Source organism: Bos indicus x Bos taurus, chromosome 2 (genome assembly GCF_003369695.1).
Source record: "Bos indicus x Bos taurus breed Angus x Brahman F1 hybrid chromosome 2, Bos_hybrid_MaternalHap_v2.0, whole genome shotgun sequence".
NCBI lineage: Eukaryota > Metazoa > Chordata > Mammalia > Artiodactyla > Bovidae > Bos > Bos indicus x Bos taurus.
The window spans coordinates 27419405-27446665 of NC_040077.1; the positions used below are offsets into that span (position 1 = coordinate 27419405).

The 27261-nt window shown below is 39.8% G+C and overlaps 1 protein-coding gene across 3 annotated transcripts in view; it reads right to left on the reverse strand.

Annotated features, from left to right (window-relative positions):
- The window catches only part of CERS6 (ceramide synthase 6), a 359345-nt gene that overhangs the window by 233101 nt on the left and 98983 nt on the right, over window positions 1–27261 (reverse strand). For all 3 annotated transcript variants that reach the window (XM_027558509.1, XM_027558491.1, XM_027558499.1), the window contains exons 2-3: window positions 18497–18602; window positions 6943–7073 (exon numbers count right to left, since the gene is read on the reverse strand). In XM_027558509.1, coding sequence (XP_027414310.1) covers window positions 6943–7073; window positions 18497–18602 — 237 coding nt within the window. The remainder of the gene's footprint in view (window positions 1–6942; window positions 7074–18496; window positions 18603–27261) is intronic.

A 27261-nucleotide genomic window follows, 5' to 3' on the forward strand; every position in this document is an offset into this window, starting at 1 on the left:
TCCAGTCCCAAAGAAGGGCAATGCCAAAGAATGTTCAAACTACCAGACAATTGCACTGATTTCATATACTAGTAAGGTTATGCTCAAAATCCTTCAAGCTAGGTTACAGCAGTATGTGAACTGAGAACTTCCAGATGAACAGGCTGGATTTAGAAAAGGCATAAGAATTAGAGACCAAATTGTCAACATTCACTAGATCAGAGAGAAAGCAAGGAAATTCCAGAAAAACATCTGTTTCTGCTTCATTGATTATGCTAAAGCCTTTGACTGTGCAGATCACAACAAATTGGAAAATTCTTAAAGAGATGAGAGTACCAGACCACCTTACCTGTCTCATGAGAAACCTGTATGTGGGTCAAGAAGCAATAGTTAGAACCAGACATGGAATAACTGACAGCTTCGAAACTGTATTTTTGTCACTCTCCATATTTAGCTTATATGCAGAGTGCATCATGTGAAATCCAGGCCTGGATAAATCACAAGCTGGGATCAAGATTGCCAGAAGAAATATCAACAACTTCAATTATGCAGATGATACCACTCTAATGGCAGAAAGTGAAGTGGAACTAAAGAGCCTTTTGATGAGGGTGAGAGAGGAGAGTGAAAAAGTTGGCTTAAAACTCAACATTCAAAAAATGAAGATCATGGTATCCAGTCCCATCACTTTGTGGCAAATAGAAGGGGAAAAATGGAAGCAGTGGCAGATTTTGTTTTCTTGGGCTCCAAAATCACTGTGGATGGTGACTACAGCCATGAAATTAATAGACGCTTGTTCCTTAGAAGGAAAATGATGACAAACCTAGACAGCATATTGAAAAGCAGAGACATCATCTTGCTGACAAAAATCTGTTTAATCAAAACTATGGTTTTTCCGATAGTCATGTACAGATGTGAAAGCTGGATCATAAAGAAGGCTGGGGACTGAAGTATTGATGCTTTCAAATTGTGGTGCTAGAGAGTCCCTTGGACAACAAGGAGATCAAACCAGTCAATCCTAAAAGAAATCTATCCTATTTATTGGAAGGAGTGTTGCAGAAGCCGAAGCTCCAATACTTTGGCCACCTGATGCAAAGAGCCAATTCACAGGAAAGATTGAAGGCAGAAGAAGAAGGGCATGACAGACGATGAGATGGCTAGATAGCATCACCAACTCAAAGGACATGAATTTGAGCAAACTCCAGGAGATAGTGGAGGACAGAGAAACCTGGCGTGCTGCAGTCCATGGGGTGGCAAAGAGTAGGACACGACTTAGTGACTGAACAGCAACAACAAAGAAAAGACAATCTCAGGCCCTCATCTTACAGGAGTCCATATGGAGCAAACTGCAACCCAATTCAATTTAGGAGAAACTTGTTGGTTCTAAGAGCTTTTAGCCAGAGGATCCATGGTTTGAGGCTATGGAAACGTTGCCTTCCTCCTCTAACAACTGCATCAAGATAATATAAAAATAAATAATATTTTCAATAAAAATAAAACTTTCAGAATAAGTGTCATCTCCTTTTTATAAACTGTTCACTCACTCTTGAAAATCTCTATTTCAGTTGCCAATAAGGATTTAAAAGCTTCTGGAAGAAATATTCATCAAAACTAACACAGCTGCTGATGACTGACATCAAGCATGAAGGAAAAAAAAATCACATCAATGTTTCAACACATTACTCGCAGAATAACTTCTATTCAGTCCATCTGTATTAAATGGGTGTGCCAAAAATTGGACAGGCCAACAGATGGCTACCAGCATTGTTTGGCATGCATATCAGTGCTGTTCTACACTGCTAAAAGACGAAGCATGCTCCCCTGAAGGAATTCTACAGTTTCTAAAATAATAACTTACATAACAGAAAAACTATAGAATCTTTACATTTGAGCCTAGATCCACAAGCCCCAAATCTGTGCTATCTTGCGAATTTGAATTTTAGTACTTTTGAAAAGCAGTCATCTCTTTTCAGAGATTAGTGCTTCTTAACCAGGGATGTGTTATTATAAGTATCCAGGGTATTCCTTCCAAGATAGGCCCTCACCATACTGAATAAGACATCTTGAGGTGGGGCCTAGGCGTGTGTATTCTGAAAAGCACACCAGGTGCCTGTGAAGTGCATCCCTGATTAAGAACAAGCTTTCCAGATCATCTTTTATATTGATGAGCAAATAACTATGACATACACATCTGCACACATAGACCAATATAATTTTGCTTAATTCCTCAAGGTGTTGTCTAAATGTTCTCTTTTGCCGCCTCAATCTTTCCTCTGAACTCCTGTCTTTGAAGTTGTCTCACTGTTCAGTAATTTTCCCAGACAAATTTTAAGCCAAATGGTGTCTATATTAGGCACTCTTCATTTGGGGAGGCAGGATGCCAACTTAGATCAGCAAACCCTTCCAAAATAATGCCTTCATAACATACAGTCACTTAAAAAATACTTATTCAGCAGACTCTATATGTTGTAATAAAGGCTGAGAAGAATATAAGAAAAACAAGATACAATTCTTGTATCCTCAAGGAGCACATATGATACAATTAGGGTGAAAATATACAGACAAGCTAAGAAAAGCTAAATATTCACATAAACAAACCATGTTGTTCAGTTCAGTTCAGTCACTCAGTCATGTCCGACTCTTTGCGACCCCATGAACCGCAGCAGGCCAGGCCTCCCTGTCCATCACCAATTCCCGGAGTCCACCCAAACCCACGTCCATCGAGTCAGTGATGCCATCCAACAATCTCATCCTCTGTCATCCCCTTCTCCTCCTGCCTTCAATCTTTCCCAGCATCAGGGTCTTTTCAAATAAGTCAGCCTTCTCATCAGGTGGCCAAAGCACTGGAGTTTCAGCTTCAACATCAGTCCTTCCAATGAACACCCAGGGCTGATCTCCTTTAGGATGGACTGGCTGGATCTCCTTTAGGATGGACTGGCTGGATCTCCTTGAAGTCCAAGGGACTCTCAAGAGTCTTCTGCAACACCACAGTTCAAAAGCATCAATTCTTCGGCACTCAAATTCTTTACAGTCCAACTCTCACATCCATACATGACCATGGAAAAACCATAGCCTTGACTAGATGGACCTTTCTTGGCAAAGTAATGTCTCTGCTTTTTAATATGCCATCTAGGTTGGTCATAACTTTCCTTCCAAAGCATGTTGATTCAGTATTAAATGACTAGTACTTACAATAAAAACTCTGAAAATTCAGAAGAACTAGCGCTTACTCCAGATCCAACTGTCATGGCAGATTACTGAGAAGGCCTGCGGTTTGAAGAAAGGGTCAGGGATAAAAGGGTGTGGCAGAGGAATGCAGGTGTTCCATGCCAAGAGCATATCACAAACCGAGGCAGGAATGACTAAGGAATGGATGGTGAAAACACAGTCCTCTAGAAGGAAAGGAGTCATTTGGGTGGCTAATACCAAACAAACAAAAGCCAGGCTCTGGTTTTCAGATTAAAGAACCTAAGATATTGTTGTTGTTTAGTCGCTCAGCCATGTCTGCCTCTTTGCGACCTCATGGACTACAGCATGCCAGGCTTCCCTGTCCTTCACTATCTCCTGGAGCTTACTCAAACTCATGTCCATTGAATCAGTGATATCATCCAACCATCTCATCTTCTGTTGTCCCCTTCTCCTGCTTTCAATCTTTCCCAGTATTAGAGTCTTTTCTAGTGAGTCAGCTCTTCACATCAGGCAGCCAAAATATTGGAGCTTTGGCTTCAGCATCAGTCTTTCCAATGAATATTCAGGGTTGATTTCCTTTAAGATTGACTAGTTTGATCTCCTTGCTGTCCTAGGGACTCGCAAGAAAGTTCTCTAGCACCACAATTCAAAAGCATCAATTCTTCAGCACTCAGCCTTCTTTATGGTCCAACTCTCACATCCATACATGACTATAAAAACCATAGCTTTGACTATACAGACCTTTGTTGGCAAAGTAATGTCTCTGCTTTTGAATAAACTGTCTAGGTTTGTTATAGCTTTTCTTCCAAGGAGCAAGCATCTTTTAATTTCATGGCTACAGTCACCATCTGCAGTGATTTTGGAGCCCAAGAAAATAAAGTCTGTCACTGTTTTCATTGTTTCTCCATCTATTTGCCACGAAGTGATGGGACTGGATGCCATGATCTTATTTTTTTGAATGTTGAGTTTTATGCCAGCTTTTTCACTCTCCTCTTTCACCTTCATCAAGAGGCTCTTGATTTATCTATAAGATTTATCTTACAGAAAAATCATTAAGTTGTAAACCAACAGATCATGGAGATAGTAGTATTTTAGGAAACTGTATTTTTTTTTTTTTTGTAGCAAACAAAGTATCTGTAAGTATGAGATAAATAAGAGACCTAGGAGAGGAATTAGGATCAGCACCATAACAGTTGGCTTTACAAAGAACTAGTGGAACTAATGGGAGTGGCTAATTGGGTTGAGTTTCCAGCTGTAACAGAATGGAGGCATACGAACAATTGGAGAAAGAGGGAAGTCAGCATGAAAGCAAATCAGAGGTTCCAGTGGGAGATAGCAGAATGATGCTGCAGAAGAAACCTCTGCACTGGACACATACCTTTAGAAGATGCTGATGAAGGGAAGGAAGGTAGAAGATAGAATGAGAAAAATAAAGGTCAAATCTGGAGAAGTAGCCCATTAAAGACCCAGTGAAAATGCAGAACAAATGGTGTGAACAAAGGCCCTCAGAAAGGCAAGAGTAAAATCCTGGTGGCAACTCAGAAGTCAAGAAAGAAGAGAGTTTCAAAGCAAAGATCAACAAAGGAGAGGTCAAGGCCATGGGTACAGACTGTTCTAGTCCCAGGAACCCTGATTTATGCCCTAAACCATAGCTGATCTTTCTCCTTTAATCTTTACTGCCTGTCCATACCAACCATATAGAACACATACACGTTTATTTCTTAGTGTCTATAATGGATCCACACATACTCAGATACTCTGTCCCATCTCCTTGACACTATCATATGAAGCTTCTTGAGGGAGGAGATATTAATCAATACCATATGCACCACCCACTTGTACTGTGCTTTCACATTACCAAGTCTCTGAAAGTGAAAGTGAAGTCGCTCAGTCGTGTCCGATTCTTTGTGACCCCATGGACTGTAGCCTATCAGGTTCCTCCATCCATGGGATTTTCCAGGCAAGAGTGCTAGAGTGGATTGCCAGTAATCATTTAAAATGAGTTTTAACTGATTATAACTATGACCATCCAGGTAATTGTGGTATGCAGATAAAAACCAGCTGAATTCAGGAAGAAGACACTGACACACTGCTTAGCCTTGCTATTCAAAATGTGGTCAACAGACCAGTGGAATCACCTGGGAACTTGTTAAATATTCAATTTTGGCTGCTATCCCAGACCAAGCAACTTAATCAGATGCATTTTAACATGATCCAGGTGATTGATACCTATGCACACTGCCACAGAAAGTGGTGATGACTCTATAGAATGGAAAGGGATTGCACTGAGTTACCAAAGAAGTTGAAGGAAAGGAAAAGGCACATGAATTTCACCCCATGGGCATGTGCCTAGACCCTGCATGTGTGGGTGCTCAGTCGCCTCTGACTCTTTGCAACCCCATGGAATTTTCCAGGCCAGAATATTGGAGTGGGTTGCCATTTCCTACTCCAGGGGACAATACTGATCCAGGGATCGAACCTGTATCTCTTGCATCTCCTGCATTGGCAGGCAATTCTTTACCACTAGCACCACCTCAGAAGCCCTCTTCACCTCTACTCAGACCTGCAGCTCAGCAATAGAGCCCAGGCCCCTTGTGCATGTGGCAGAACCAGACCAGGAAGCTATTCCAGCTTTTGATCAGGAGCCCAGATCCATAAATCCTTCTTCCATAAACTGCCACTAGTTCAATTATAGGAAGGGCTTTGCATATTCTATCTGCTAGGTTGTTTGTCCAGGTTTTACAAATATTCTGAACTTCTGAAGACCCTGTTTATGTTTCCCATATTTATCCTCAGCCTGAGGATTTATATTATTCTGCCTCTCATTCATTTATCCCATAAAATTATGTTTCCCTCTAAGCTTTAGATTGCAATTGTTAACATACTTTTTCAACATAACTGAAAGCTAAACTTGAAAATGCAACTTCGACCCCAAAAGGAAAGAGCTATATCGACAGCATTATTGTTTAAGGGACCAAGTGTCAGGAAAAAGCTCCCAAAGAAAAGCACTATTAGACAAAGGCACAGTCTCATCTCAAAGGATGAAGACCACACAGAGCACCTAGTCTTGAGGCAGAATCTTGCCTTTGTTGGGCATGTGCTTGATGCTTCGATACTTCTTTCTCTAACTTTTCTACAGATGAGGGTTTTGAGTGTTACTAGTTCAAAATAACATTGTGCTCAAAGAGTTCTCTGCAGGTCTTTCACTATTTTTAACAGCTTTATTGACTTCTAATTTACACATCAAAAAGCTCACATTTCAGAAATGGAAGAGACTTTCATTCCACCCCCCACTTCAAGCAATGCTTCATTAAACTCACCAAAGAATATAATATAGCCATTTCTTAAAACTCCAGGAAGACAGGACATCATCATGACCCTCTGATAATATATCCTAGTATTTCAGCTTTTATCAGTGGCAAGTACATCGTGACAATAAAAGTCCCCTCTATTAAAATGCAAAATATAAAAGTAATGGCTTTTTGTGCTGCATTTCAAAGGTAGTTGACTGAAAATACCACTGTAAGCCTTGTAATCTGCCTGCTGTGTTGAAAGTCCATTAGGAAGCAAACTTCATTTACTGCATCAGATGTAGAAACCACAAATTCTGACAAACTACTGTCCCCCAGTTTTTCAGGGACTACTTTTTCCCACCAGAAGGCATGCTTTTGGTGGGGGGGTCCTGCTGGAGCCTGCACCAAGACATTATTTTTCACCTCAAGGATGGAACGAATAAGTTAAACAAGTTTTCTTTCAAAAAGATAAACAGCAACTCACATGCTCTCGCAGAACCTCTTCAGCGTGCTTGGTTTCTCCTGGTTGCGTCTTTGTCGGAACCAGCGTTGAATGCTGCGAACATCCCAGTCCAGCTGCTTGGAGAGGCCCTCCAATCTCTTTTCATCAGGATGCTATGACACAAGGAAAACATTTTCATCTTCACTATAAACAGATGTGCCCTGGTCTATACTGGAGATAATTGTTTTCCCGGTATTTTCTACCCACTATTAGATTGTTATATTGAATACTGAGGACCAAGACCTTCCATCAGCAGCGTGAACAAAGACAACCACTTAGGACAAGAAAAGCTACTCATTATGAAACAACACTGAAAATATAAATCTCACTCTAATGCTTGTACTTCTTACCAGCAACAAAGACTCAACGAAATGGCCAACTGGCTAAACCAGCTCCACCAAGCTACCAGGAAAGGAGTTAAGTAAAGGTGAGTTGGCCAAAAGACCTCATTCAAATATTTCACTTTCTCAGGAGAAAATACTGTGCCCAATTATCGAATATCAAAACAATGTAGGACAGACAAAAAGCCTGGAGTAATCCCCAAATATGCCATTTTAACCTAAGGTACCAATTCCACTTAAAAGACATGTTTTCTCTTTCTTCCTCTTCAATTTCCCCTCTCTTCACTTGTTTATACATTCGTCTTGACTATTCATTTCTTGGTCTTCCTTTTGACTAGAACTCCATAAGATTTTTTACAATGACTATGCATTACCTGAAAATGCAGACTTGGTGAAGTAGAAAGAGACCCTATTTATGCTTGTCATATAAGAGCATCATCGACTCAGTGGACTTGAGTTTGAGCAAATTCCGGGAGGGCTTCCCTGGTAGCTCAGCTGGTAAAGAATCTGCCTGCAACGTATGAGACCCCAGTTCAATCCCTGGATAGGGAAGATCCCCTGGAGCAGGGCATGGCAACCCACTCCAGTTTTCTTGCTGGGGAATCCCCATGGACAGAGAAGCCTGGTGGGCTATCGTCCATGGGATCGCAGAGTCGGACATGACTGAGCGACTGAACAACAATAGTGATGATATTACTTGTTTCTCATTCTCATGTCTAGAAAATTAGGAGATGACAGACATAGGTTCAGTTCTTGTTCTGATGAACTTTCTGAGCCTCAGTTTCCTCACCTGTTCAAAGGAAGATTACTTATCCACCTAAACAGTGCTGAGGACCAAATGCAAAAATGTATGTAAATCTCAGTACATATTAGTTCTGTCCCTCCTCTCTTTTGTGTCTTAGAGACCATCCTGCCAACAATTACATGAGGGTAACCTGTCATACAACAAAACTAAACTGAGTTAGTTCTACTCCTTTATTTGTTCTACCGTTGTTTTATAATTAAGGAGATGTTAATAATCAGAAGACAGAACGACAAATGGGGTAGGGGAAGACAGGCCGACAGCTTTTAAGTCCTAAGGGTGGAATGCACACGCGACACCTTTTTAAAGCCGCTCAAGAAATTCAAGGTGTCAGACACACAGGAAACACAGCAAATGGCCTTAGTCTTATGACTGAGGTTATAAAATGTGCTGAGCTTGGGTCTCTGAAAGTTATTTGCTAACTTTCAGTGAGGCACGTACTTTGTGGTATTTTTCTTAGAAGAATACCTGGCTATACTCTCCTCTGTCTCTCAATTTAAAGATACGATAGAAAATGCACAGCCTACAATAAGAATACCCTGGCTCTACTATTTTCTTAAATTCATTTTTAATTTTCATTCATTTTCTAAGTCTATTGAATTGGTAAAACATTCATATGGTTCACAAAATAAAAATTATCCCAAATTTCACCTTCCAATTTGTACCTATTCTCTCAGTTCCTACTCTCCCCTTCTTATCAGGTAATGGGCTATTCAATTTCTTCCCAAAGTTATCTTGTCAAATATAAGCAAAGTTGAATATGCCTTCTTTTTTTTTTTTTTGAATATGCCTTCTTATATCCACCCCCCCTCACACCTTCACACAAAGCTGTTGTATTATTTTGGACTTTGGGTTTTTCACTTTACAATATATCTTGGAATATTTCCATATCACAGTATTAGGAACACCCTCCTTTTGTAGAACTATATGGACATGCCACAATTTACTTATCTGCTCCACTACTAATGCCCACTCAGGTAGCTTCCACACTTCCTCTACTATAAACAATGCTGCAATAAATAACATTTTCATGGGTCATTTTATACACGTATCAGTTCAGTTCAGTCGCTCAGTCGTGTCCGACTCTGCAACCCCATGGACTGCAGTATACCAGGCCTCCTTATCCATCACCAACTCCCTGGGCTTATTCAAACTTATGTCCATTGAGTCGGTGATGCCATCCAACCATCTCATCCTCTGTTGTCCCCTTCTCCTCCTGCCTTCAATCTTTCCCAGCATCAGGGTCTTTTCAAATGAGTCAGTTCTTTGCATCAGTTGGCCAAAGTATTGCAGTTTCCCCTTCAGCATCAGTCCTTCCAATGAATATTCAGGACTGATTTCCTTTAGGATGGACTGGTTGGAACTCCTTGCAGTCCAAGGGACTCTCAAGAGTCTTCTCCAACACCACAGTTCAAAAGCATCAATTCTTTGGTGCTCAGCTTTCTTAATAGTCCAACTCTCACAACCATACATAACTACTGGAAAAACCATAGCTTTGACACATTTTTATTAATTTCTTCCTTCTGTTTGCCTTCATTTATTTTGTTGTTCTTTTTCCAATGTTTAAGCAAGTGGTTTTATATATATGCATGTATATATATATAAGAATATGAGTTTTCATCTGAGTACTACTTTGGCATAGTAGTACTTTCATCATTGTTTCCTAAATATTCTGAAATTTTGTTTTTACACAACAGTTAATTAAGAAAGCAAGAGCTTTGCTGATTTCTAGTATTTGTAAATTGTGCCTATTTTATAAATTTGTCACCATTTTTATATAATTAAAGGTTAACTTTTAAAAATATTTAACATGTTCTTGAAAAGATAGTATAGTCTCTATATTCAGAATACAGGGATCTAAATGTACCCCTTTAATCATCCTCATTATGCTTTTTAGAATTAGTTGCTATATTGTTTTTTATTTTATATGTTCTGTTTTATATTTTGACCTGTCATGACCCAGACATAAATTAAAATTTTTTACTATTAAATAAGTTTTTCTTTTGTTCTTTTCTATAAGTATATGGATACATTCATTTTTAATGCATGTATATTCATAACCATTTAAATTTCATTGTGAATTGTATCCTTTGGCAATTAAAAGCCAATATTTCATTTCATTTCAACCTTTTGGTCCAGAACTCTTTCTTTAAATAAAAACAGATACCCTACTTTCTTTATTATTTATATTTGTCTGTAAACCTTTACTCATCCTTTTATTTTCAATGTCTATAGTTACTTTATCTAAAGGTAACGTTCATAAGCTAGGTGACCTAAATCTGAATTATTTTTATTAGATGAGGTAAACCCACTTATATTCATTGATATAAGTTTATACTTTGTTGTTATGGTTAGTCACTAAGTCTTGTCAGACTCTTTTGTGACCCCATGGACTGTAACCCACCAGGCTCCTCTGTCCATGGGGATTCTCCAGGCAAGAATACTGGAGTGGGTTTCCATTTCCTTCTCCAGGGAATCTTCCCAACCCAGGAATCAAACTCATGTCTCCTGCACTGGTAGGTGGATTCTTTACCACTGAGCCACTAGGGAAGCACTTATTTATACTTACTTCACATTAATTGTGTTTTCTGTTATCATAATTTAATTTTTTAAATTTTATCAAATCAAATATGGCTGATGTCCCTTTCTTTGTGTGGGTAATTTTTATTCTACTGGTAATCCACATAACCACAGGACTTTTCTTCTGTTTCCAGTCAATAAAAATTCCAAATGAACGATATTTAAAACTAGCATATTTCCTCTTCCTTCTTCACCCAATATTCAGTTCAGTTCAGTCGCTCAGTCGTGTCTGACTCTTTGCGACCCCATGAATCGCAGCATGCCAGGCCTCCCTGTCCATCACCAACTCCCGGAGTTCACTCAGACTCACGTCCATTGAGTCAGTGATGCCATCCAGCCATCTCATCCTCTATTTTCCCCTTCTCCTCCTGCCCTCAATCCCTCCCAGCATCAGAGTCTTTTCCAATGAGTCAACTCTTCGCATGAGGTTAGTAATTTTCTCTCTCAGAGTTTACTCATGTACTATCAAATACGCTCATTCTTCTCTTACTCAGTTTGGCTGCTTAAACCGATATGCTTTGACTCCCAGCTATTAGAGCTTACGCAATTAATAAACTTGCTCTACCTCCCACCTTCATTCCCTTTTTCAGCTCAGTTATTGTGAGATGTATCATTTCTACATTGTGAGAGCATATAATGTTTACATTCTGTTCTGTCATCCTAATCCTCACATTTCTATCTCAGTTCTACAGTCTAAATGTATTCAAAACTCATCAATATTCCCAACAATCTCTTGGTCGGCTGAAATTAATACTTACATGTGTTAGTCACTCAGTCCTGTCTGAATCTTTGAGACCCCATAGACTGTAGCTCACCAGGCTCCTCTGTCCGTAGAATTCTCCAGGCAAGAATACTGGAGTGGGTTGCCATTCCCTTCTCCAAATACTCACAAAGTTTCTTCAAAAAAGGACTCATGGGAACAATTCCTCTCAATTTTTGAAAATTCAATATGTTTGTCTTTAGCCTTTACACTATAAAAACTATTTACCTAAACATAAAAATTCTTACTTCATATTTTCCTTGAAAATACTGGAAAATGTTGTCCTATACAATACTGCTACAGAGATGACTAAAGTTATTATGGATATTTTTCCCTAGATAAATGATGTAATTTTTTTTTGCTCTTTTGCTTGTAATGCTTTGCTGTCCAAGAATTATTTCTTTTATATTTCAAGTCTAATATTTTAATAAGTCCTGGTGTAAACCTTCTTGGGTCTCTCTTTCCTGCATTCTATTAACATATTATAAATCTCCACTTATTTTACGAAAATTTTCTTCACACATTTATTCTACTTTGTTTTTCCTCAGACTTCCCTGGTAGCTCAGATGGTAAATAATCTGCTTGCAATGCAGGAGACCCAGGCTTGATCCCTGGATCAGGAAGATCCCCTGAAGAAGGGATGGCTACCCACTCTAGTATTCTTGCCTGGAAAATTCCATGGACAGAAGAGCCTGGCAGGCTACAGCCCATGGGGTCACAAAAAGTAGACTGCTTTCCCTTAAGAGACTCCAATTATACAGATGCTATATCCGCTTGCTCTATATATCTAATTATTTTTATCTCTTTTTCATTTCATTTATTTCAGCTTTATTATTTCTATCTGACATGTTCCCCACTGAGATTTCTGCAACATTTAGTGTTTCCTGTGTTCTTTCCAAATTTGTCTTCATTTCTGTGATAGTTTTAGTACTTTTCCCCTGAACTAACCAGCTCATACTGCATCTCTTCTTGTTGATCAACTATTTCTTTCTTTAGGTTTTCTATTTCATTTTGTATGGTCTTCCTGAACAGAGCTATTGCTTTTTAAAAATAAAGTCTATGGTAAAATATCTGATTGCAATTTTCAGTTGCCCTGTGGCCTCCTTTTTGCAGTGACAATTTTTGTTAGTAATTGATGTTACGTATTCTTTTTCTTGTCTTTGATTCCGTGTGTTTCTTCTTTATTACCCATCATTGACTCAGCTGGATTTTCTTGACCAGCTGCTGGTAGTATAGGGAGCAGGGAGGGTACTTCTGTAGTTTAGAAAAGTGAAACTGAAAGTTACTCAGGCATGTCTGACTCATTGTGACCCCAAGAACTGTATCCTGCCAGGCTCCTCTGTCCATGGAATTCTCCAGGCAAGAATACTGGAGTGGGTAGCCATTCCCTTCTTCAGGGAATCTTCCCAATCCAGGGATCAAACCCAGGTCTCCTGCATTGTAGGTGGATTATTAACCATCTGAACCCCCAGGGAAGCCCAAGATTACTGGAGTGGGTAGCCTATCCCTTGCCTCCAAAGAACACTACCTCCTGAAAATGTGCCATCCACCCATAGTTTTCTGTGTACTTCTTCCACTTCTTTGAATTAAACTGAGTCTAGAAGGGCATCTACTAGCCTTGTTGCTATATCTAGTGTTGCAAACAGTGGATAGAATTTTGATCTTACCTTTAGGAGCTGTCATTTTTGCTGGCTTTCCTGAAATCTAGTCCCACAGGGTCCTCTATCCACACTTCATGCTTTTTACATCCTCCTTCTTGGCTTCTGCCCAACCCCAACTGTTTTTATTTAGCCTTTCTATATATATTTTGAAATCTGGAGATATATATCTCTTAGTTTGCCAAAAAATAAATATTGTAAGGTTTTCCTTCCTTTTTTGTGTATTTTTTATTGTCATGTTTTATAAATGCTCCATGGTTCTTTTCCTTTTCTTAAGACTCTCAAGGAAAAAAATTAATAATTCTGACTTACATAAATATTTTTATACCAGAAATACCCAGGTTAACTTCCATAAACACAAACATACAAGGATGGAAAAGAAAAAGAGAAATAGGCATAAGAGGAGAATCAGGAAAAACTAATCAGATCTGCATATAATTTTTAAAAAACAGTGTAAACAGAGCAAAAGCAGATTATGATATGATAATCTCATAATTCTCTAGATCATAAAACCTAGTTCTAGAGCTGACAAATATATTTTACCCTTAATGGTTCAATAATTGCTTTGATGAGAAAATGAGGCTGTTATGATCACAGATATATGCCAAAAGCTAGAAAGATATATAAATAAATAGATTAAATGATTGATTAATTTATATCTATCTCATTCAGATAACTCTGGATATAATCAGTTAAGAAACATGAACTCAAAATATTCACTAAAGAAAAATAATCATGCCATTCATTTGAATGAGTCTAACAATTTACAATTGGTGATATTTGAGCCCCATCACAAATCTGCTGAATCAGAATCTCTAGAAATAAGATGCAGCAATCTACATTTAATACCTCAGGTGCTCTTAATGTAAATTAAAGGACAGACCTCCTGGCCCAAATAAAAGTTCCCTCTCTTACTAACTGACTTATAGCCCAAAGCCATAATGCTAATGTTATGCATGTTGCATAATGTCTGCAACAGCAGAGCCAATGCTCCAAAACACAATTCAGTTCAGTTCAGTTCAGTTCAGTCGCTCAGTCATGTCTGACTCTTTGCCACCCCATGAATCGCAGCACGCCAGGCCTCCCTGTCCATCACCAACTCCCGGAGTTCACCCAGACTCATGTCCATTGAGTCAGTGATGCCATCCAGCCATCTCATCCTCTGTTGTCCCCTTCTCCTCCTGCCCCCAATCCCTCCCAGCATCAGAGTCTTTTCCAATGAGTCAACTCTTCGCATGAGGTGGCCAAAGTACTGGAGTTTCAGCTTTAGCATCATTCCTTCCAAAGAAATCCCAGGGCTGATCTTCAGAATGGACTGGTTGGATCTCCTTGCAGTCCAAGGGACTCTCAAGAGTCTTCTCCAACACCACAGTTCAAAAGCATCAATTCTTCAGCACTCAGCTTTCTTCACAGTCCAACTCTCACATCCATACATGACCACTGGGAAAACCATAGCCTTGACTAGATGGAATGAAAAAGAAGGAAGTCAAGAAACACCTGGAGTAACAGGCAAATTTGGCCTTGGAATACGGAATGAAGCAGGGCAAAGACTAATAGAGTTTTGCCAAGAAAATGCACTGCAAACACCCTCTTCCAACAACACAAGAGAAGACTCTACACACGGACATCACCAGACGGTCAACACTGAAATCAGATTGATTATATTCTTTGCAGCCAAAGATGGAGAAGCTCTCTACAGTCAGCAAAAACAAGTCCAGGAGCTGACTGTGGCTCAGACAATGAACTCCTTATTGCCAAATTCAGACTTAAATTGAAGAATGTAGGGAAAACCACTAGACCATTCAGGTATGACCTAAATCAAATCCCTTACGATTATACAGTGGAAGTGAGAAATAGATTTAAGGGACTAGATCTGATAGATAGAGTGCCTGATGAACTATGGACGGAGGTTCATGACATTGTACAGGAGACAGGGATCAAGACCACACCCATGGAAAAGAAATGCAAAAAAGCAAAATGGCTGTCTGGGGAGGCCTTACAAATAGCTGTGAAAAGAGAAGCGAAAAGCAAAGGAGAAAAAGAAAGATATAAACATGTGAATGTAGAGTTCCAAAGAATAGCAAGGAGAGATAAGAAAGCCTTCTTCAGTGATCAATGCAAAGAAATAGAGGAAAACAACAGAATGGGAAAGACTAGAGATCTCTTCAAGAAAATTAGAGATACCAAGAGAAGATTTCATACACAACTCGAGTCTGCTCAAAAACCAATACTTTTAATTATTTTACAACAGAGGTAGGTTCTCTGAGATATTTATAAAATTTTAGATTTACAGAGGAAAAAAAATGAGTGAAAAAGACATGCAGATGTTACCTCAACAGGAAAGACAGCCAAAGACTATGAAGCAGTTCACATTTATCAGCTAATTTCATAGATGAAAACTGCTCAGTCAGGGCATGTGACTAGTGAACTCACACTGGAATCCAGACTCAGAAGGGCTCACACTTGGGGTTTAAAATTCTATGGTTGCCATCTTGAAATTCTTGATAATTGTGTTAAGGGGATGGTGTTTTGTATAGGAGTCCACTGGGACAGGGAAGCATATGTCAGGGATTCAGAGTCTTGCTTGGCTCACACACAGTCCCGTCACTGCCCCCAGATGAGGCTGGGTACCTTACTTCCCTGTCCTCCAGCTCCCCAGGGCCTCCAGGCTTCACCTTCCCACTCCTGCTGACTGACTACTGCTGCCCTAGGTGCAAACATGGAAAGGGGTGGGATTAGGTGTTCACACCCCACGGTGTCTCAGCCACCTGCGCCCTGGGCTAGCAGCATCCCAAGGTACTTAGTGGGTGACTCGGTGGGGATTAGCCTCTTGCTCACTCCAATCCTCCAATCCAGGTACCTAGTATGTCTTGGAGCAGAGAATGCAGTACACTGGCAGGTCTCCTGTCCACTATGGGTTGGGACAGTGGGCCTATGGAAAGGGGAGAGGCCTATATCAACTTCCCCCAGGAGCTGGAAAGAGACAGAACTCAGCAGCTAGTGGGCTGTGCGTGCACTAAATCACACAGGGTGGGGTTCCTGGGTATCTGTCAGGGTTTTCACTTGCCTCATGAGTATGCCTAAGAGGCATGGCATTAAATACCAAATAAAAACTCTTGACAGGTCAAGAGAGAGACAAACTACACAAGAAAGGAAAAGGCTTTCTCTTTTTATGCCTCTAATGGCACCTTTTTGCGCTTTTCGAACAAAGGGCCCTGCATTTTTAGTTCTGCACTAGCCTCCCAAAATTATGTAGCCAAGTACTGCATGCAATAGATTTTAAAGGTTCTAAGGGGATATCCCTTCACACTTGAAAGATGATAAACATGCCCTTCTTCAAAGATGAACTGGAACCATGGTCAAGGCCAGGATGCTGGACAATCATTGTTCAAACCCTCCAAATCCTGCTGCTTGTATTCTGGTCAGCAGATCTGTTCCTTTCTCATATCACAGATAACACTGGCAAACTACAAAGAATTCAGGGGAAAACAGTTCCAGCCTTGGCTGCATTTAATTCAAAACCTGAGGCTTCTGCTTTAATCATGTAGAAATTTCCAAAAGAATCACCTTGGAAACCAAGAGAATATGATCATTAAAATTAGCTAGAAGCAAATATCCTCCAGAGCAGTCAACCTGGTTGCAAAATCCTTTCATTACCTTTATAGAGAAAAATCCCCTAGTAACCATAATAAACATAAGGCAAGGGAAATAAACATCTACCGCAGGATTCCTAAAGGGAGGCATAACATTTGGGTAGAAAATTCATTTTTATGCATTTAGAGTAGTTCACAAGGTAAATACAAATATGTTGTAATCACATGTGAAAAAATGAACCTATAACTCCCTATGTGCTTAGTCACTTAGTCATGTCCAACTCTTTGTGACCCCATGGACTGTAGCCTGCCAGGCTCCTCTGTTTATTGGAATGTTTAGGCAAGAATACTAGAGAGGGCTGCCATTTTCTCTTCCAGGAAATCTTCCTGACCCAGGGATCAAACTTGCATCTCCTGTATCTCCTGCATTGGCAAGCAGTCTTTACATGAGCCACCTAGGAAGCCCTTATAACTCCCTACACATCTGCTATTTTAGAGGGAGAAAATGTGTTTGCTGCAACAAACTGATAAATAAAAATGCAATTTCCTCCCTAATATTTTCTTCCTTTAAACACTCTGTCACATGAGTCCCTTCAGGTTAGAAAGTGGCAGTCTAAAATCATCTCACAAAACAAAAATTCCATTTATTCTACTCTCCTTCTTAGCAGAGATATAAAAAACATTGTGTGTGTTCTTTCACTTTCCTGAGAAGAATACCATTTCTAAAAGAATAGAGGGGAAAACCCTAGAGAATCCTGGCAGAAATGTAGACCATAAAATAAACAAATATGTTTGAAAATTTGAATTAATTATTTTACAACAAGAGAGAACCAATAAAAATGGTTAGCAATATAAATACCAAAAAAGGAATAAAATTTGCTTAACATGGTCAAATCACATCTTAGAAGCCTGAGAAATTGTCCCAGAAAAAAACGAAAGCAGGAAAACAAACCATTTAATACGCAAACGCACAATATTTCTCATAGACTGTTATGCTTCTCCTTTCTTTTCCATGAAAGAGTGAGAGAGAGATTTCAGTAAGAATAAGCTATTCGGATGCTGTGACTTGCATTTTCATGGCCTTAGCTTGAGGGTTTCTGACTTCCATCTTCTTCCTCCTCTTTTTGTTCAGAAGGAGAGACCAGCTGGCAGTCGGTGACAATCTTTCCTCTACATCCTCCCTCTCTCCCCTGCTCGCCTCTTTCCAGCCTGGTTTGGACTTTAACTCTCAGCGGAGCGATCATCTCCTCCCCCATTTTCTTTACAGTCAATCTGTACTTTGTAACTCTCTGGACCCTCGCTCTTCCTGGCTTCATATTACTGCTCTTCTTTCCCTCCATTGCTCCCATTTTTGTTCACATAGGCCTGTGTATCATAGCTGCTAGAACATATGGACAACTCCATAAGCAAATGGGCACTTTTCCTCACAGCTACAGTAATCGTATTCCTCAGCTCTCCCCAGTCGCCTCCACAAAGTCCCACCCCACCGTTAGACATACATACTGCATCACATCAGGTGAGACTGAGGCATAGAATTCGTGCCCTCACTGTCTCATCTAGACTGTGCTCCACAGCCAAGCGTCTCGCATGCTCTTGGGAGTAAACCCGCAGGTCTCAAACATGCCCACGTGTGTTTGGCTTCTCCCTTTCTCAGTTTATCGCAGGGCCCGTGTGCTTTCCATGCTTTCAAGCATGAGGCTAGTCAAATGTTCGTTCTCAAACTCAACACAGAGGGAAGTAAATGATTTCAGACTAAGAATAGTGGTCGTAACAATTTATATCCCAGAAAAGGACAAGCATACCTTTGTAATTGCAGTGAAGACCTTTTCCAGGATGGCATTTGGCTGGGCAATCTGTGGTCCATTGGCCTGAATGTTGAGGGCTATGGCACATGGTTTGGCTACAAATCTGAAAAAAAAAAAAAAAAACACATTATTCTCTCTATAGCTGTTCTTAATGTTATCAGGTAACCATTCCTCAATTGTCCCAATAAAATGTTAATACGATTTTATGGGTAGACACTGTCAACACTCATAAATCAGGACCTATATCAAGCAGATTTAACTTTTTTTCTCCTTTAATTCCCCAGCAGTGACAGTAAAAAAAGAAATCTTTTTAAAACATTTAAACCTCCTGATATGTAAGTTATAATGAGACTGACTAGATAGAAAGACTACAAATGAGAAATATACCAGTATAAGATACATAAACCAAACAAACTATGATTTTGAAATGATGTATGTTCTCCTTACAAGTCACGTTATATTTTTACTAGGAAAGTGTTAACTAACAGAGTATGCTTTTGATCAACCCCAGTCCAAAGCCTGGCCCATGTGGTCTCTGTGATCCAAGTGTGCTATGTTCAGTCCCACGTTTCTATGACTTCTTAAAATTCCTTGCTTTACGATTATTTGCTTCTTTCTCATAAGGAGTCATGAAAGGTGTCAAACAACATGACGTCCCAGCCAAGCCGAAAAGTCTGAAATTATTACACACATCAGCTGCACCATTTTTATCATAAGAAAATGACTATGTCAAGAAGAACAGGACGTCTCAGCTACACTTCTGGCTGTGTTTAAAGTGTGAATGAGCCACGGGAGGCATGCAGACAGAGGACTGGGGCCTCAAAGGTCTGATGATGTCTCTAAAACCTTTTTTATAAGAAAAGCATTTGAGTTGTTTTAAACTAAACATTCGAGAAATAAGGTGCAATGCACCTTTTCAATAGTGACATTTAACTTTTTCTATAAATGCAAATAATACAATATTATATGAAAGTATGACCCAAATTCATTTAATGTTGGCCAAAAGCAACTGATAAATATACACAACAGACCGTGAGTAAATCTTAGATGAAGTTTCTTTAATAATAGTGAATAGCGGGGGGTAATTCCCTGGTGGTCCAGTGATTAAGAGTCTGAGCTCCCAAAGCGGGGAGCACAGGTTCAATCCCCGGTCAGGGGTCTAAGACCCAGCACGCCACACAGTGTGCCAAAAAAAAAAGCGGATGAGTTAAAGAACAGTAAACAAGGGAGGAATTTTTTTTTTTCTTTAAAGAGGGACTAATGAAGTTTACATACATGGTACCTCATAATATCCCACTGGGTCCTATTTCAAGTAAAAGGGGAAAAAAATGTATTCAAACAAAAAAATGGAATACTGTACATGCAAGCCCAAACCAGTAAAGATATACACGGGAAATGCAATTTAATTCCTGTTTCATTGGGCTCTCTGGAACAAAGTTAGGAAGAATAACCACCTTTGCTAGAATGAAAAACATGTTACCTATGCTCTCACCTTTGTAAAAGAAGTGTAGTATTTTTTTTAAATAACTCTGGGTATTCACTAAAAACAGTCATTGTGGTGCTACAAATGTAGCTAGTAGAAAGAAAGAAACATGGATGGGCAGTGACCACTTGTTTCCTTAAAGTTTCCTGCTTCCTGGTTAGTGCCTCTTCATCATAAGGCATAATAAGAGGTGTGGGAAGACATGTGATCAGCAAGAGTTTTTCATTTTTTTAAAAAAGGTGAAATAGCAAAACTAGGTATAAAAGCCAAAATCAACACTTCTAATGGTTTCCTTCTACTCTTCCCTGTGGGATTTCTCCCCAGCCCTCTCGTCTTCGTAATTCCTACAAATTCTGAAATGCTGTGTTCAAATTTCCTGTTGGAATTTGGCGTCAGCATCCTTGATGGAGAATATGATCTGTTTTTTTCTTCTAAAGAGTGAAGAGTCTAAATGCAGAGGCTGATCACTTAATCTGTGAATACGACAATGCCAGGCACACACAGGAGGGGGCAAGAAATCTGATCCACTGGCTATGTTCTGCAAATGTGCTTTTAATGTGGCCATCATTGCGGTGAGTGCTGCTGACAAGCTAACAAACCTTCTCTGTGTACCCACAACAGTGTGCAGGCAGACAGCAGGAGAGTCAAGAAATTCACTCAGTAGAACCTCTTCAAAAGCAACTTCCTCACCTTTACTGTCACTTGCCAGTAACACACAAAAACATTCAAAAAGGTTCTTTTAGTATTTTATACAATACCATGTTTTACACCTTACTCCTCCTCTTTTTAAACTTCAAATCACTTTTTTTTAGAAACACTCTCTACATTTCCAGAACTAATAAGCATCTTGAAGAAGGCATATCACTTGATCATTAAACTTCTGAAATTTTGATAATCAAAATTATCAAATAAATATGACTCTCTATAAACATACTTTTAAAACAATGTCTAAAGGATAGGTGGGAATTATCTGCTACTATCTGGCGACAGAGACCTAGTTTCAGAAATTGATCTCTCTATGCCCAATGTCCTCATATGTAAGAAATAATATTTACATAGATAAATAAAAATTGTGTGATTATACAAACACATGTATATATTAAAACATAATGTCACATGGCCTCTTTGTCTAAAAGCTTTGATGGGAGCCATGTGTATGGTTTCACACCATACCATTTACACACCATGACTCTCTGGACCCAGCAACCCACACAGCTTCAGCTACACTGTGCCAAGCCATGTGCATCCAACAAGGTTTGAATGTACCAAGCAAGAAAAGGGGAGACCAGAAACAAGACAGGCAACTAAAAAAGACAAGGGTCAGCAGGTAAAATAACCACTTGCCTCAGTTTACCCTCAGAGCTTGGTTGTCCCAGCATCATTATTAATGGTACCCCTTTACTGACAAGAGCATTCCTGCGTGATACTCTGCCACAATAATTTTATAAGTGTGTGAGCAATAAATTGTAGTGACCCTCATCATCAAGCCTCAAGCTTGATGGACACGGGTCCACGCTGGGTCCAGACCAGCACTGCCTTAAGGTTCTGAGCCCATCCCTGACTCTTGAGAGTCCCTTGGGCAGCAAGCAGATCAAACCAGTCAATACTGAAGGAAATCGGTCCTGAATATTGATTGGAAGGACTGATGCTGAAGCTGAAGCTCCGATACTTTGGCCACCTGATGAGAAGAACTGACTCATTTGAAAAGACCCTGAAGCTGGGAAAGATTGAAGGCGGGAGGAGAAGGGGATAACAGAACATGAGATGGTTGGATGGCATCACCAACTCAATGGACATGAGTTTGACCAAGATCCAGGAGATGGTAATGGACAGGGAGGCCTGGCGTGCTGCAGTCCATGGGGTCGCAAAGAGTCAGACACATCTGAGTGACTGAACTGAACTGATACCTGGTATTCTCTCCAAGTCCAAACCTTCCCAGATCCCCTGTCAATCTCCATGGCCCTGCAGGATGCTATGTCCACACCCGTCACAGGAGAGTTGGGGTGTGTGCGTGTGTGTGTGTGTGTGTGTGTGTGTTGCTCTTCCCTGTGTGTGTGGTCTCTTTCATAGAGGTTGCAATGAACCTTTCACCAAGGTGAAAGCACCCATCTCTACTGATCCTAGCACACACATATACTCTCCCTCAACCAGGGGAGGCAGGAATATCACCACCCCCACTCTGCAGAAAGAGAGACGCAAGTATCCTCTGCTTCTAGGGGAAGGGAAGCAGAAAATGTCATATTTCTTTCCTAAAAAATTTTAGGCGAATGTTATCATCAGCTCCCCATCTTTGTTTACTGGCCAGGCTAAGTCCCAAATTCCAAGGATTTGTAGGATAGGATGTGAGAAGTGACAGTCAAATTTAATAGAATTTAACTCAATTTAAAGGTTGAAGGTCTTATGGTTTAAATGGCTTCTGATGGGTATGTACAATAAATCAAACCACTTGAATCCCTTGAAAGAAGTTACTGTGTCCAGAAATATTTTTACAGAACACCAGGCACACTGTGGGCACTCAATGAATATTTGATGGTGAGTGAATAAATGAATGATTGAATCAGCTAAAATATAATGGCACATGACCTTTCTATCTTTTTCATAAGAGCTGTGCATTTTAATTCCCTTAAATACCTACATCTACAAAGGGTCCTTATTTGGGACTCAGAGGATAGAAGACTGATGGCTCAAACTCGAGAAGCTGTTTCTATAATTTCCATTGTCCCTATAAAGTCAAAGTGGCCCTACAGAGCTCTTGTGTAGGTTCTACCAATCTCTCACTAGGCATTCTCTTTTCAACTTACCTAGCACACAGAGCCAAACATTAAATTTCCAAGATTTAAAAAATTTCACAAGATAGGCAGAAAACATTAATTTCAAATTCCAAATGAGAGAAGAAAAAATAATTTTTATCATCCTAAAAGCAATATATATGTTTTACATAAATCTATATGAAAATAGAAACTATATTTGTTTATTCTCCAAGAATTTGTGAATCACTGCTGCATCTTTTTAAGAAAGCATGCTGCTGCTGCTAAGCTGCTTCAGTCCTGTCCGACTCTGTGCGACCCCATAGATGGCAGCCCACCAGGCTCCTTTGTCCCTGGGATTCTCCAGGCAAGAATACTGGAGTGGGATGCCATTTCCTTCTCCAACGCATGCATGCATGCTAAGTCACTTCGTCACTTCAGTCATGTCCGACTCTGTGTGACCCCATAGATGGCAGCCCACCAGGCTCCTCTGTCCAGGGGATTCTCTAGGCAAGAGTACTGGAGTGGGTTGCCATTTCCTTCCCCATAAGAAAGCATATTAGACACCAAATAAAACTAATAACAAAACATCTATAATTTATCACCTATTGCCATGGTCCATTAGAGAAATGCTGGATTTTTTTCCTCCAATGCTGGCTCTAATAGAATTTCACAAAAGCTGTCTTTTACAAGGGTTGTCTTAGGAGAGAGAAAAACAGAGTAAGATGAGGGTGGAGTAGAGTACCTACAAATATAATAGTTGAAAGGGAATATGTATTTTCAAGCTTTGATGACTGCCTCTACCAGGAAACGCTCACCTAATTACTTTTTTATCAAAGGCAGTAACACTACCTTCAAAAGATCAAACATTGTGAAGTACTTTCATGTAGAATAACATATTTGAAAGTAAATATAGCAAGGATGTAAGCTTTGAAAAATACTAGTCTCAATGTAAAAGCAGAGAAAACACGAAGACATTCCTACTTTTTAGTTCTATTTAACAACATGTATTTGTATTTTAAACATGAATTGAATGTCTCTACACAGAATACCAAGGTACCCTCTGGGCTACAGTGTGCTTAAAGGTATACACAAAAATGAAGTGATTCTTGCATGAAACACCTTCCCAATACAGAAAAAGAGTAAATTAAAAAAAATTTTTTTAATGTAAATAAACATTTACAGGGTACATGTCGGCTCTCATCACTTAGTACTGTGTAATCAGGGGCTTTCCTGGTGGCTCATCGGCAGAGAATCTGCTTGCAATGCAGGAGGCAGGGGTTTGATCCCTGGGTCAGGAAGATCCCCTGGAGGAGGGCATGGCAACTCTCTCCAGTATTCTTTCCTGGAGAATCACATGGACAGAGGAGCCTGGCAGACTACCATCCACAGAGTCACAAAAGAGTCAGACACTACTGAAGCGACTTAGCATGCACACACTATGTAATTGTCTTCAGTGGGGAGCACTGACTCTAGCACTTCCTACACTTTGCAAAGTAGCTGGATGGCTGTGGTGGTAGATACACAAATCTACACATGTGATTTTAAAAAAGTGCATAGATTTTGGGACTTCCCGGGTTGTCCAGTGGTTAAGAATCCACCTTGAGATGCAGGGAACACAGGTTTGATCCCTGGTAGGGGAACTAAGATCCCACAAGCCTTGGAGCAACTAAGCCTGCATGCCACAACTAGTGAGCTTGAATGACACAGCTAGAGAGTCCGTGTAACATCGTGAAGCTCCCACGCATGCAATTAAGACCCAAATAAATAAATATTCTTTAAGTGTATAAAATTAAATCACACACACACACAACGTACAGCTGGGGAAATCAGTGTAAGTTCAATAGACTGTATCAATGCTAATTACCTGGCAATGATGCCATACTATAATTTTAGTATTCCTTCTTACAACTGCATCTGAATCTGCAACTATCTCAGGAAAGATTTCGATTTAAAAAATAATTAGAAGCACTCTGGTTTTGATATGGGGAAATGAGCACCCAATAAATTGATTTCTCATCTTTAAAAACTGCACAACATGCCAACCCTCTAAAAACAAAACCAAGTACCTGAGGGCTCTGGAGATGGAACATACGCAAGTAGACTGGAGGGAGTCAAAAGCTGGAGCAGGAAACCAGCAGACAGCAAGTTCCTGTTTATTTATGTATATATTTGGTTTGCAGCTCAACTCTGAGATCAATCACAGCAGCAGATACAGCTTTGACAGGAAAACACACTCTCTGTCTAACTGTGGGTACTAGGGAAGGAGCCTGGGGAAATCAGAGACTGGCCAAGGAACCACAAAAGAAAGAAGACAGAGAAGCCAACCCCTAATTCGGCTTAATAACGAAGCATGATTCTGGCTGACCACAAGCCATGTATGTACAAGGTAAGCTGAAAGCAAGTAGGAGCTAAGGTTTAAAGAACTGAATAAAGACTGAAGCCATGGTCCACTGAGGGCCCGACAGGCTACAGTTTGAACCTAACTGAGTAAATTGTTAACACAAAACATCTCAACACTCTTCACAGCAATGTAAAACAAAAAAAAAAAAAATCCAGAATCTCTTCAATATAACTCTAAGAATATCCAGATACAATCTAATATGTTGATGGAAAGCAAGGAAAACATGACCCAATTTTAGGGGAAAGACACACAAAGAGATTCAGTGAACTTGAAGATAGGGCAATGGAAATAATGCAATCTGAGAAAAGGCAAGAAAAAAAAGTGACAAAGTAAAGAAACAGACATTGAGGACTTGTAGAACAATTTTAAAAAGGCTAACATATGGGTAGTTGGAGTTCCAGGAAAAAAGGAGAAAGACTGGAGAAGAAGAAGGTATCAGAAGAAATAATAGAAAGAAATGTATTTCTCAAATCCGATCAAAGACATAAACATACAGTTTGGGAAGTTCAAGAATCCCCAAAAGAGGTAACTTCCAAAAAAAAAAAAAAAAAGAAGATACAGACAAAATCACAGTCAAACTGATGAAAACCAAAGATAAGGGGAAATATTGAAACTCACTAGAGAAAATGGCACATTGTATACAGGGAAAAATAATTTGAAAAACAAAGGACTTCTCATCAGACATGATGGAGGTTTAATGACAGTGAAACAATATCTCTAAAGTGCTGAAGCAAAAACAAAATTAAAAAAAGTTATCATCCCAAAATTCTACATCCAGCAAAATTTTTCTTCAAAGAATAAAAGTGACAGGAAAATGAAGGGAATTTGTCTGCCATCAGATCCCCACTTCAAGAATACTAGAGGAACTTCTTTAGGCTGAAAGGAAGCAAAACCAGAGGGAAGCTTAGATCTCAAGAAAAAATGAAGACCATCAGAAATGGTAAATATAAAACTACTCGGAAGATCTCTGAAAGTAATTATGACCAATTAGTAACAGATTAAATACACACAATTATGAGAAATAACATCCCATCCCAGACAGTGCTGGAAAGAAACCTAACTATGAACATCCAAGGGGAAAAAAATATGAAGAGGGGTGATTGATTTAATTCATTGCTTAGCCACAAGCACCTCTACAGACTCCAACATTCACCAGAAAGCATTACAAATGTAAAACATATGAGAACAGTATAGATTGGATATTGAAAGCGACCTGAATGCGTGTTTAGCTACACATAGGTTCATGTGCCTGGGTAAGTAGGTGTATGTGTGGAACTGTGTATTGTACAATTCTAACACAAAGATGCTACAAGAAAATATTTATGGAAAGAAGGTCAGGAGGAGATTGATATTTATCAACACTTCAGTTCAGTTCAGTTCAGTCGCTCAGTCGTGTCCAACTCTTTGAGACCCCATGAATCGCAGCATGCCAGGCCTCCCTGTCCATCACCAACTCCCGGAGTTCACCCAAACTCATGTGCATCGAGTCGGTGATGCCATCCAACCATCTTATCCTCTGTCGTCCCATTCTCCTCCTGCCCCCAATCCCTCCCAGCATCAGGGTCTTTTCCAATGAGTCAACTCTTCGCATGAGGTGGCCAAAGTATTGGAGTTTCAGCCTCAGCATTAGTCCTTCTAACGAACACCCAGAACTGGTCTCATTTAGAATGGACTGGTTGGATCTCCTTGCAGTCCAAGGGACTCTCAAGAGTCTTCTCCAACACCACAGTTCAAAACCATCAATTCTTCAGCGCTCAGCTGTCTTCACAATCCAACTCTCACATCCATACATGACCACTGGAAAAACCATAGCCTTGACTAGACGAACCTTTGTTGGCAAAGTAATGTCTCTGCTTTTGAATATGCTATCTAGGTTGGTCATAACTTTCCTTCCAAGGAGTAAGCGTCTTTTAATTTCATGGCTGCAGTCACCATCTGCAGTAATTTTGGAGGCCAGAAAAATAAAGTCTGACACTGTTTCCACTGTTTCCCCATCTATCTCCCATGAAGTGATGGGACCAGATGCCATGATCTTACTTTTCTGAATATTGAGCTTTAAGCCAACTTTTTCACTCTCCTCTTTCACTTTCATCAAGAGACTTTTGAGTTCCTCTTCACTTTCTGCCGT